The sequence below is a fragment of the Caretta caretta genome, chromosome 2 (genome assembly GCF_965140235.1).
Source record: "Caretta caretta isolate rCarCar2 chromosome 2, rCarCar1.hap1, whole genome shotgun sequence".
Taxonomy (NCBI): domain Eukaryota; kingdom Metazoa; phylum Chordata; order Testudines; family Cheloniidae; genus Caretta; species Caretta caretta.
Window position 1 is genome coordinate 194390253 of NC_134207.1, and position 13558 is coordinate 194403810.

At 37.9% G+C, this 13558-nt stretch overlaps 1 protein-coding gene across 6 annotated transcripts in view; it reads left to right on the plus strand.

Annotated features, from left to right (window-relative positions):
* The window catches only part of TOPAZ1 (testis and ovary specific TOPAZ 1), a 101781-nt gene that overhangs the window by 46822 nt on the left and 41401 nt on the right, over nt 1-13558 (plus strand). For all 6 annotated transcript variants that reach the window (XM_048838661.2, XM_048838662.2, XM_048838657.2 and 3 more), the window contains 5 exons: nt 4773-4836; nt 6779-6930; nt 7171-7263; nt 7536-7651; nt 8680-8746. In XM_048838661.2, coding sequence (XP_048694618.2) covers nt 4773-4836; nt 6779-6930; nt 7171-7263; nt 7536-7651; nt 8680-8746 — 492 coding nt within the window. The remainder of the gene's footprint in view (nt 1-4772; nt 4837-6778; nt 6931-7170; nt 7264-7535; nt 7652-8679; nt 8747-13558) is intronic.

Here is a 13558-nt window from a genome sequence, read left to right on the forward strand (position 1 = left end):
TTTGTATTAAGTTAACTTTCTTAGTAGCAGCTACTTCACTATGACCAACTTCTGAACTACTAATCTTGTCTATGGAGTCCTAGTATTAAATTTTCCATTCTTATAGGCTCCAGTCTTCATTCCTAATTAAAAGGTGGTGCTTCCTTCCTTGTGTTATAAAACATTTGCTATGAAAAAAGAATGACATTGACTGGATATATGAAGGGCAGTTAGAACATATCTAGAGAGGGCTAGATCCTCTGTTCAGCTTGTCATTCAGCAGTTAAAAGAATTAAAGTTGTAAAGTTCTTGATTTAAGGGTTAAAACTGTATCAAAACTTAGAATTCTAAAGATATCAAACCCCTTGAATCAGCAACTGATTATCAGACAAGATTAGCCTTATTTTGTGCAGAAAAGTCTCCTGCCTATGAGACTTGTGAATTGGCTGCCTAGTCATCTGTCAATAAATTTTTCTAAGTATATGGACTTCAGTAGACACAGAAACTGGCAGAAAGCTACTGCATATAGTCCCACCCACTTTCCTGGCTGCAGTTTTGTTTAGATACTTGTTTGGAGTCTCATTGTTGTTAAAATCCTGCTGCTACAAGTAATTAATCTGGCCTTGAGGGGAGAGAAATATGCTTACCAGATATTTTCTTCAAATGGGTAATTATCCATTCTGGATGGATTATCTTGGCCTCATTTGACCACTTCCATTGTCTACAAAATGTAACAGGTACAGGATTAAGGTTTTTAAATACAGTGGAATGCATAATCTTATCAATTAGAATATATTACTATCCTAGAAACATTGTTTCGGGCAGGGCTTCCAAGTAGAGTAGCCATCAGTCTGTCTCTGGTGATGGATCTGGTGTGGACCTAATGTTCAGAGGGGCAAAAGGAAAAGCCCACTGATAGAAACAGTGAAGCTTGATATTTGGAAGAGAAAAGTCACTAAGCAAGAAAATTTCTTTCTTATCTTAATACCTCACAGTCATGAAGGGCTTTTACTATTCTGAAATTTTTCATTTTTGTTTCAATTGCTATAAAAGGAGCAGACAGTTACTGGCTGTGAAGCGTCATTGGGCACAGTAGATGCATACCACCTGCTGATGAGATATTTTAACTGCTAAGCAATTTGTTCTAAACAGTTCAATTCTGTTTGTGTGCATTGATCAAATTATAAATAATGTATTAATATTTTCCAAGAACAGGTATTACATATAAACTCCTCTTTGTGCCCATCTATAGTCTGTACAGAAATTTCTATAATACATAAACTTAGTCTACATGCCACTTCAACTCTGGCATGGATGGCTGTTTTCCATTATAGTCACATAGAAAATGTACAGATATGCACAGTGTAGCTTTTGAAACATAAGCTTTTCATTAGAAATATGATTGTAGGTTTGCTTTGTCTTTTACTTTAAGAACTGTTTCCTGACTTTATGCCACAAAGTAGTGCCCTTTCTTTGTCTTGCCCAGTAACTTGATTGGGTCTTTATTTTGCATCTGTTAAGAGAAATGTCTCCTGCAAATTACTGCTGCCTTTATTATTCTGTCCTTCCAGTTATGGTCATCTGTATCGATCTATGAACCTTCAAGTGAAAACACAGTGAATACAAATTAGGGAAGCTTCAGTCTAACACATTCTTCATTGAATCCTCATCCTAATGTAGTGCTTTAAATGAATTCATATGTGCTGCTGGTTTTTTAATGTAGTGGATCATTGTATGGGTGGTGATCCTTAGAGATCTTCCATGCTAATCAGTTGTTCCCATATGAAACACAATCATGTTGGCTTCTTTTTCATAAAATTAAGCCCTGTGTAAGGGAAACTGTATGTGGAATCAACAGGAGCCTTTAATAAACAGCATGATTTCCAATCCCACTTCAAATCAGAAGATTGTCACACTCTGATTTTTAAATGTTACTAACTTCTAGGCTTCAATTGACCTACTTTTCTGATGGATACATCAACTCCTAGTCTAGAATCCAGCGTTGTCATTAAAATTCTTCTGGACTCTTGCATATTGATCTCCTCAAAATTACTCATGCATGGAAAAGTATATCTTCTCAACTTTTTTCGAATTAAAGTTGATGTGGCTCTTTCTGAAACTGTCTGTTTTCTACAAATTAATGACTTAATTGAAACACTTTCATACAGGAATCAAGGATTTTAAAATCCATTGCATTTTCAGATGCCAAAAGCTACTGTCCCTGTCCATCATTCAATAAAACTATGTCATAGAGGCAGATTTGGACTAAATTCTCCATAGAAATTTAAGTTTATATATCCTCTCCCATCTAAATTTATTACAATTAACTCTAAATTTAGACTTTCCTATTTTTACATGGTCCATAGATTCAATTATACCCCTTGTAAATTGAGACAATTAAATCAAGGAAAGTCTCATGCAAGCTGGAAATGAGGCTCACAATTAGGCTCTTTTATGCATGTAATGTGGACTTGTCCCATGATTAAACCTTTCTGCAACTGGATTTTCCAAGCAATTTCACTAATATTTGGAACAATGATTGCTCCAGATGCAGTCTTGGTATTTTTGGGCATCAGTCCAAAGGAGGATGAAAATAGATTCCAAAAGAAAGCAAATTAATTTACATACTTTCCGCCTGTGCTAAAATTTGTTTTAAATGCCCTCAGCCACCTGGATTTTTAGATTGGGTTAAATTAGCTCATCCACTGCCAAGTGACATTGCATTTTTTCTAACAGTAAAAGATCCCATGTGAATTTTTTCCAAAAGGGAACTTTTTATACCTTAACAAAAGGTGGTACTAATAGCTACTAAAAAAATTAAATACAAACTATTATTTTTGATGTTCTGAATAAGTTTTATTTATAATAAATTGGAGTACTAAAATTCTAAAGTGTTAAGAGTGTCTGGTTCTTTGACTATCAGCCTTGCTGATCTGCAGATGTTCATTTTTTTTAGAGAAGAAAGATTGACTTATGGTTAAGTCATTGCTCAGGTTCTGACATTAACTCACTGTGTCACCTTCGACAAGGTACTGGAAGGGACACATCAACTTCAAAATTAAACTGTCTATTTTTTGTTTCTTGTAGTTGCTACAAGTAACAAACAAGTCTAACATGAAGGATACAGCAAAAAAAATGCACTTTGTATATTTGATAGCATACTTATGTATTTTTAGTCTCACTATTTGCTGGAATAGTCAGTCAGTTCCCTTTTTTGGGTCTTTCACAGAACGATAGGGGAGCAAAAGACATTTAAATATAAGGGAATGTGTTGTAAATCCACAAAAATTGAAAAGGCAATTGTACCTGAAACTTTTTTTTTAACTGACAAGATTTCAAGTTAGAGAGAGAGAGAGAAGGAGAACATAAGAATGGCCATACTGGGTCAGACCAAAGGTCCATCCAGCCCAGTATCCTGTCTACCGACAGTGGCCAATGCCAGGTGCCCCAGAGGGAGCGAACCTAACAGGTAATGATCTAGTGATCTCTCTCCTACCATCCATCTCCACCCTCTGACAAACAGACGCTAGGGACGCCATTAATGGACTTAACCTCCAGTTCTCTTTTAAACCCTGTTATAGTCTTAGCCTTCACAACCTCCTCAGGCAAGGAGTTCTACTGGCTGACTGTGCGCTGAGTGAAGAAGAACTTCCTTTTATTTGTTTTAAACCTGCTACCCACTAATTTCATTTGGTGGCCCCTAGTTCTTATATTATGGGAACAAGTAAATAACTTTTCCTTATCCACTTTCTCCACACCACTCATGATTTTATATATCTCTATCATATCTCCCCTTAGTCTCCTCTTTTCCAAGGTGGGTGAGGTAATATCTCTTATTGGACCAACTTCTGTTGGTGAGAGAGACAAGCTTTCAAGTTTACACAGAGCTTGAAAGCTTGTCTCCCTCACCAATGGAAAACTGTCTGATACAAGATATTACCTCACCCACCTTCTTGTCTCAGGGCTACAACAACACTGCATACAAGATTTCAAGTTGACAGTGTCCTTTTAATCTGACTGGCCTTGGTTTCTTCATCTGTAAAATTACAGGGGAATACTTTTATATTGCAAAGCTAAATTCATTAGTGTTATAAAGCATTTTAAGATCGTCAAATGAAATTCTTGACAATATTTTAAAACCTAATTTTAATCTTGCAAAATAATTATTTTAAAAGGCTCTTTATCACTGGCATTGGTCTCTAGTGAAATAACTTCAAATCAATTTTCTGAGCTCCCTTACATGCCTTACCTTATATTGCTTTATGGGGAAAAAGGTAATATGTGCATGTGTCTCCGTTTTATTTCTGGACATCCTTTTGACTTGGAGTCTCTGTACATCTTTTCTTCCACACTTGTGTTTTCTACCCTTTTCTGTTCCCTTCCCTGAATGCCTGTTTTCACCTTTTAGTGAACTCTGGTAATACCATGGTAGCCTTTTTTATTTTCTGCTTGATGCAAATATCTGTGTGGTAATCTTTTCTCCTGCTTGATGCAAATATCTGTTGGGAAATTCTGATATAGGTCTATTTATACACATATGCAGTTATTCCCAACAATTCCCTCAGAAAGGTCCCAAAGCAGCCATTTAAAACCTTTTAAAGTTGAAAGTATCTGTCTTGCTTTAGCGCTGCTTTGACTATAGGCCAACTAGTTTATCATGCATGCATTGTCATATGTAATTTAAACAACCAGAAGCAACCTAATGCTTACTTGCAGTATAAAATTGACATTCAGACTACTCATATGTTGGAATACATCTTACATTGTTGTAATGGATTCTGCTTATGTTCTAGATTTGCATGGCAATACTTAAGACGTATATAAATATCAATGAATCAAGTTTGCTACAACGTTCAGGTATGGTATAACAGAAAATGAATGTGTAATACAGTGTTTTATAAAGTAAGTCTGGGACAGGAGCCATGAGCAGAGAGAGAGACTAGTCATGTGAAATCACAATGAGTAATGATAACTACAAGTTAGTTAATGCATGAGAATCATGATTGGTCCTTTTTTTGTGCAAACCTCTCATTGACATTGGGAGCTTTGCTGTAGATTGATGGCTGTACGTGGTCCTAAATGTATTCCCATACAAACTATGCTAAGATAAAGTTAAGTTGAGAGTGCATATCAACACTTAAAGATAAAAAATACAGGGATGTAATCATTCCAAAACCAAGCATTACAAACCTAGGAAATTCAGGGTTAAGGTTACATTTAAAAGAAATTCAAACATGTTAAGGTTAAAATTTGCAGTTAAGGCACCCAAACAACTTTAACTCTGCCCTGTAATGATACCAAGCAGTAACCATACAATTATGATTAAGGCATTTTAGTATTTGATTCCAGATACATTCAGGTTTTTTTATATTTTTCCATCTCATGACATCACAACAGGGAGTTTAAAGAATAGGGATAAGAATGTTGAAGGAATGGATTTCTGATGAAGACTAAAAAAGCTAAATGTGCATAGCGTGGCTTCTGAGATAGTGTGAAGAATATAACGCTGTACAGGTATTTGAAGGGTGCAAATGCTAAGGATGGACAGCAATTTTAGGCCCTGATCCTGGAATCAGATCCATATAGAAATACCTATGTATGCATACAGAGCTCCATTGACTTCAGTGGAATTCTCTGCTCACATTATTCAGTTGCAGGCCTACAGCCATAAAGATTGGTACACAAGGAACAGGAGAATTATAACTGGGAGTAATGGGATCAAATTGAACTTGAAATCTGTTTAGTTTTAAAAAAATAGCAGATTCAGGGAATATAATGTTTCTAAGTCTCTGCCAATTTTGGTCAAATAAATCATTGTCTTGTGTGTTAAAATGTTTTTCTCTTTCCTGTTTTTACGTAGAAGGCTCACACAAATGCCAAATGTTGTCTGAGACACAAAGTGCATTGACAGTTTTTCTCTATTTCATTTTTAGCAATCTTAGTTACAGTAGTAGATGAAAAGTATTCAGATGGAAGGCTGACTTTAAGTTGACAGTGTTTCTTTGAGAGGAAACATAAACTTAATGTCAGGTGGAATGCTTGCTGACAATGGGAGGTGTTGCTAAATTGTCTTCCCAAAGTGGTGAAGCCATATTATTTGGGGCACTTTAAATCAGTTGGAACAAGTGCTCTAGTCAGATTCCCTGTATTTCCAGTGAGGCTGGACTAAATTTACTGTAGAATAGTAATAGATCTTCTAGTAATATCTTTTTCATTGATAGTTTCTGTGATCAATGAAAATATGATGAGCAAAGCTGAATGGCTCTGAGGATTGATAATAGAATATGGATCTTTTAATCTCTAGTATTCTCTCTGATTAATACCTGATTTGGGGATTGACAAAAAGTGATTGCTGTCTGACACTTGTGTGGCCTGTGTGAAATAGGTCCAGTTAGTGGACAGGTGTTGACATGACATAACCACCATCTCAGTTTGCACTGTATCTTTCTCATCCATCTCAGTAGAGTTGCCAGTCACTAAATGGATATGGAGGTTGAACTCTACCTTCTCTTAAGTGTTCTCCAGTGCATGGTAGAGGCTCGTCTGCGTGACAATATAGTATAGTACTGCTGATCCTTTTACAGTATCTGTTTTATGGATAATTCAGGAATCTGAGTCAGTCTGGCTCCCATTATCACAACTAACTCAGAATTTATTGCAAAATATTTTGTTTTCACTTTTGTATTTTAATATAGTGCCTGTATTAAATAACTTCAGTTTCAGAAAATAAGTTATTTAAATATTTAAGAATTTCAGATACCTGAAAATAGAATTGACTGTTTCATTTTTTTTCTTTCAGTCCAGATATTTATGAATTACTACAGAGAAGTAACTCCTGGTGTGCATTTTGATTCACAAGTGCTGAATGATCTTCTCATTTCTTTGATCAAGTGTTGTTTGTTGAAAGAAGTATTTCAGTTGTTAAATGTTGCTGTAATGATTAAAATGCTGGTAAGTGACCATGAAACATTTTGAAAGTCTGTTGGATTCATGGGATCATAATTCTCCTAAAACTCATGAAGTTAACTGTACTAAGTTTTCTGTTTTGTTTACGTGGGCTCAGTTCTGAAAAACAAAACTCTGCATAAGGCAACTCATAAACTACTATTATTGAAAACTCTAAAATCTTTACTGGAGACAAATGATAAAACTGTTAGAATTTTTTTAAAATACTATATTTTTTTTATTTAGCCAGCTGTTGATGTAGTCCTGAAGGTGTTTGAGCATGTGGCTTCCATGAATATAAGAGATGCTGTGCCTTCATTAATAGATACCTTTTGTAAGGTATGACTTTTTTTTCCATTGTCTCCTCCTGTATGGCAGTTTCACAAAAAGATTTTGCCTACTTTTAAAGATTGAATTAAAACAAGCATCTTTTCTCTAATGTAGCTAGGTTCTTTGTACAGGTTTCTCTTTATCTCTTATTTTTTTAAACTCTTCTCTCCCACCTTTATTTCTTATGCTATATTTTATAGCCTCCATTGTGCTTGGTTCTGGAAATATTTCAGAGATGCTAATTTGTATGTACATCTGCATTTTTTCTTTTGATGCTACAGCTTTTTGATGCTGGGATGGTTTTTGAGCATGAACATTTTAACTGTATTATTAAGTTCCTTCACCAACTGCAAGTTTCCAGTCAAGAAATTAATGTTGTTTTGAACATGAAATCAAGGTGCGTATTTAGTTTAGGGAGTTATTTTACAGTTAATGTGCAAAATATATTTAATGGTTTCTTCTGGTTTTCATTTAATACAAAATTATGTAAAGAACAGACAAAGTACATTCCATTTTTTGGATTTGTTGCTAATTAGAAAGCATGGTAAAAAGGTGCATGTTTTATACACTTTCTACAAAAATGAGAAGTTTAATTATTCAATAACTACATTTTCATGATATTAAAAGGGCTGCCAGTTTAATGGAGAGTGCTAACGCCAAGTAATGGGAATCAGAAGGCCAGGATTTTTGTTTATTTATTAGATTTTCCACAGCATTCATGATTATTAAATCTGAGTAGCACAGCTGGGAATAGCATGCACAAATTATGGTGTGACCCTGGAAAAATCATCTAATGAACTCAGTGTTTTAAATTATTTGCAACACCTATGTGAGGTAGGTTGTATCATTTTTACAGATAAGGAAGCTGATGCACAATTAAGTATGCTGTGCACGGTGTCACAGAATGTCAGTTGCAGAGCCAGAAAAAAACACCTTACAACCAGGCTCTTGCTCTGTTCACTAGTTCACACTTTGTGTAATTTGACATAATTTGAGACTGTTATAGAACTTAGTGGGATATGCGAAACTCAGTTTACATTTTGTCTTATCACTGCCTTTTCATTAATAGTTACATTAAGATAAATCTTTTCTATTGCAAGTGAGTGCCTTTTTCTGTGGAAATAATTTTCTCACTAGAATAATATTTATGAGAAATATGATACGTAGTCTAGTAAAATATTTGTTGAAAATGATTTGTGTAGTATTCATTACAATAGTACACTGTTGAAGCACAAATAACATTGTTAATACGATTAAATATATTTGTCTTTTCCCTCTTGAGCGGTGTATGTAAATCCATGGTGCTGGAGGGTTAAAAAGGTAATGATCTAGGACTGAAAACAGTGCTTTTTTTTTTTAAGTGATAATACAAAGTACTATAATCTTAAACAGGTAACTATAATTAACAATTTTCTCTTGTTGAAGGTTCCAGGCAAGAAAATTTAAAAAGAACTGGCTTTGTGACTTAAATTTGGCAATAGCTGAAATTCAGGTACAGTATGAGCATTTAGTTTTTGGAAACAAATTTCAGAACTAACCATACAAAATATATAGTACTTAATCCGTTTGTTTTTGTTAGTGTAGTAGCTGGTTTTATTTCTTTAAAGTCATAGAGTGTAGCAATGTTTTGTCAGTCATAAAGGAATGTTAGTTACTTTTACTTTGAAGGCTATTAAGAATATGAAAATATGTTCCTTTAGTCAAAGCAAAATTGTAGACAAGGATGGCTAACCTCCAGTTAGAAGACCATCTTTGTTATAAAGTGATGTGTCAATGGGGCTTTAATGTTATGGATATTTGTAGATTGTCTTTGTCTTAAATGACTTTGGATTTCAAACTATTTTTCTTTAATAGCAAGTGGTTCAGTTTACCTTTTTAAAACGTTAATGTAAACTGAGAACTTTTTATCTGACAATACCACAATTCAGATTCAAGCACCTCCTAGAATAGGAGGTAACATAACAAATACCTAAAGCTCTACAAGATCTACATTACTTAGTGCTGAGAGCTAAGATTATGGTGCTACCAGGAAGATAATGAGTTTAATTGAAATAGAGCCTCCAAGGAGCCTAATAAATTTTGTTGTTTTTGTCTGAAACAATTGTATGACAGCTTTTGATTTGTCATGGTGTATCATTCCTTAACAAGAATATACTTTTTATATTCACTTACAATTAATACGATTCATGTCTTATGCAAAAAACGATTCCAAAAGGGGCCTATTTGGAGTGATAATGGTTAACGAATTATAAATAAGAGCAGCAATGTGATTTTTTTTATTAATACGTATTTTATTTTGTAGTATCTGTTGTTTGCACTGACAGTAATACTGTGGTTTTTAAAGAACTGTCCCCAAAGCTGGTGTGCATTTGAGCAAGAATTTAAGGAAATAGTGGATGGAGGTTTCTTGTTAAATAGGAGGGGAGAACCTTTAATGCACCCCAATTAATGTCATGATGAAGAATCAAAACCCCTCCTATTTTGAGGGGCTCAGGTTACTGACACTTCATAGCACTTAATCAGCATGAAGCAGCTTCATACTGAACAGGAGCATGAGAGTACTACACAAGCATTTCAGCCAACCTCTGGTGAGAGAACGCACACTGCAGCTGCTGATTTTACAGCATTGTTTGAAATGGCCTCACATATGAGACAGCTGGAATAGATGATGAAGCACGAAGCTGGCTTGATTCATTCCTGTCTGATATTTCTGAGAGAATTGTGAATGGTAACTGCTTTACATTTCCAAGAGTTCTCTCAAAGCTCAATCTGTCTCTTCTTTTTCAGTGTCTTTCTATATCAGAGACCTCTATCCCCATCCACTATTGAGAGTTTTTGAACACCAGTTATCAAACTAGTGCACTGTGGTGGGCTCAAGTTGGGTTTACCAGTGCTCCTAGACACACACAGCAATAGTAAAAAGAAAGATTGTCTTCCCCCTTCTGCTGGGAAGGAGAGTGTGCCAATTCCTCTCAGATGCGGACCAGACAGTTGTGCTCCACTCTTTCATCTCCCAGTTTGAGTACTGTGACTTGCTTTACCTAGGGCTAAAGAAGAAGGCCACTTAGAAGTTCTGATTCATGCAACATACAGCTGCCTGCCTCCTATGGAGGAAAGACCAGCAACAACAAATGTCAGTGTCCCATTTGCTCCCCATTTAACTTCAGTTCCAATCCAAGATTGTGGTCCTAATCTTTAAGGCCCTTTGCCCTACTCCAGCTTGTTCTTTTACAGACAATTTCTCTGTTGTAACCCACCAAGACACTAAATTCATTGGAGGTAGTGAATCTGAGTGTGACAAGGGTAGAAAACCCACCTAATAGAAGGCAGGGCATCCAGAATAGAAGGCCCTAAACTATAGGACTACCTGCTGAATCTTAGAGTCTAACTATGTTTAAGCCATGATGTGAGATATACCTCTTCAGAAGTCGTCTTACAATGACATCATAATCTTGCATTCCTCATGAAAGGAAAAATAAGGTGGGAGGAAAAGATGAGGATGTAAAACACCTATGAAGAGCACCTGATCCACACATCAGAGAGCAGAGCTCTTAACTGAAAATTCCTTCATAATCTTTAAATATTTATCTGGCACCTCGGTCCTAGTACTATGCAATGCTTGAATTCCAGAGTTAAGCACCTTAGACATGCCACAAATACATACATACTACAGTGACTGCCATGCACAAGGGTTAAAAACTTTTCTAGTTAACAGAATTTGCAGTGGATTTTGATTTGTTTTCCATCAAACTTCCTTTCCTTGTCTATTATGAATGATAATTATTACATTACCCTTCTTGAATTTTTTTCATTAAAAAAAATTACCTAGATTAGTTGAAGTGCTGTAATAGACAAATCACAAGGTAAGAGCACTGTGTGGTACACAGTATTGTATACTTCTCTAGTAGGAAACCAGGTTTCTATAATTCTCATGGGTTATGCAACATGTGAGCACTATATATGCATTTGGTTTGTATTAGGAATGGAGGATGGTGATGTAATTGCTATTGAACATATCAACAAATCAGTATTCCTGGTAATTTGAAGTTTCAGATGTCAGGCATTAATTTATCCCCACAATGTATTATTTTGGTTATATTAAAAGGGAATCATTGCTAATTTGATGAGATTGGTAGGAGCATTGAATTTGCATATTGGTTCCAGTTGGGAGCATAATTGCCCTCCTTGAGTTTAAGCATATATCATTGAATGTAGAAAGTAGATAAAACTGTTGCTTTTGAAAACCAGTGAAGATATTTGTATTTTAAGCAATATTCTGAATCAGGCCATTGACAGGAATAATAAATGACAGTCTGCTGTTGAAAGAGAGATCACTCTATCTGTGCATAACAAGGCTGAATGCAGAGAGTCTAAGAACAGCACCTTCAGTTCTTCTTCGAGTGATTGCTCATGTCAATTCCAAGTAGGTGTGTGTGCGCCACTTGCACAGTTGTCCGAAGATTTTTCCCCTAGCGGTACCTGTTGGGTAGGCTGTGGAAACCCCCCCCCCCCCCGCAGAGAGGCGCCTTTATGGTGGTGTATGCAGGGCCCTGCCAACCCGCCGCCTCTTCAGTTCCTTCTTACTGGTAGTGACAGTCATTGGAGCTTCTTTTACTCTCTTGCCTTGGGCAAGTGATTCCCTAGCATTCTCTTTTTTTGTTTTGTAAATAGTTTTATTAGCATAGTATTGTTAGATTTTTAGTGTAGTTAGTAGTTAAGTCTTTGTTGGGGGCTTTCACCGCCCCCCCATGCTTTCCCTTTTGGGGACCAGGGAATGCCTCGGTCTCAAGGCTTCTAAGCGTGGGGGTCCTGTCAGAAGCCTATGCCTGGGGAGATTCTCACAACTCCTGCTTAAAGTGTGTGGGGGAAGCCCATCAGACTGATGTAGGATCTACAGGAGCTTCCACCCAAGAAAATAAAAGGAGAGGGATTTCAGACTTAAACTTCTCCTTATGGAGTTGGCTCTTCACCCTTAGCCGTCAGAGCCTGTGTTGGTGCCGAAACCCAGCACTTCAGTTTGGCACGCACTGGCCCAGTAAGAGAGGCCGCGGCACCAGCAAAGGACCTGGAACCCAGAGACTTTCAGCACGAACACTCTCCATCATGAAAGACAACTTCGGCTATCTCTCGGCACTGGTCACATTCACTGGTGCCGCATAAGAAGCAAAGAAGAGCCAAGAGGGGGCTTCTCCAACAGTTAAAGCCGTGGAGCACAATGGGGCCCGCAGAGTGCATCCTGTGCTGGGACATTCAGCTCCGGCTCAGGCGAAACTGGCACTATTGACTCTGGTCACTCAGGCAGGACCGTCGAGTCCTATTGGACTCCCTGGCGTGGGAGAGCCAGGTGAGGGAGTTGGATATGCCATCTACCCCAGATACATTTGAGGCCACAAGGGACCTTATAGAGGAGACGGCCCAGCAGTCTATGGCACCGGAACCAGTGCCAGGACTGCACAAGGGGACAATACTCTCCAAGGGCAACCCGGCCATGCTTTGGCAATGGTCCCCCTCACCGGGGCACCATTCTCCTTGGCACCGCTCTACGGCACCATCCCTCACAGCACCCCCGTGGTCCTCAAGGTCGGACTCCACTTTGGAATTGGAGTCATATATCTCCAGGTAGAGCCAGCACCATTCTCGTTCCCAGCGGGAGGAGGCACACCAGGTCCCTATGATACTCTGGCCTTCTCAATGGCAGGCTCCGAAGCTCCAGGTTCTTGTCTGTTGCCTCAGACAGGCGGGGCCCCCCATCTTCCTCAATGGTAAGGGAACCTCCAAAAGGATCGGAACCTGACACCCAACCCGGCACCACAGTTGACAGCTGGCACCATGCCTGCCACCATATAGACTGCATCGTGGTAGGGAGGAACCCCATGAATTGGAGGGTCAGGAGGAACCTGTGCCCATAGGGGCATCTTCATCATCTTCCCCAGACAAGGCAGTAGCAGGCTTGTCTGCCTCTTTGCCAGCCATGGACAATAGGGCTTATCAAGAGCTGCTTAGAAGAGTAGCTCAAAACCTAGGTCTTCATGCAGAGGAGGTGTCAGAAGACAGATCCCATGGTGGATATTCTGACGCCAAAAGGGCTGTCAAGGGTGGCCTTTTCCTTGATCAAGTCCATTCGTAATATCACAAAGATCCTCTGCCAAACTCCCGTCTCTATTCTGCCCACTGCAAGGGGTAGAAAGAAAATACTTTGTACCCTCCAAGGGGTATGAATACCTCTTCATCCACCCTCAATCGGGTACGTTGATAGTGTACGTGGTCAACACCAAGAAAAGGCAAGGACAGCAAGGCCCTCTGC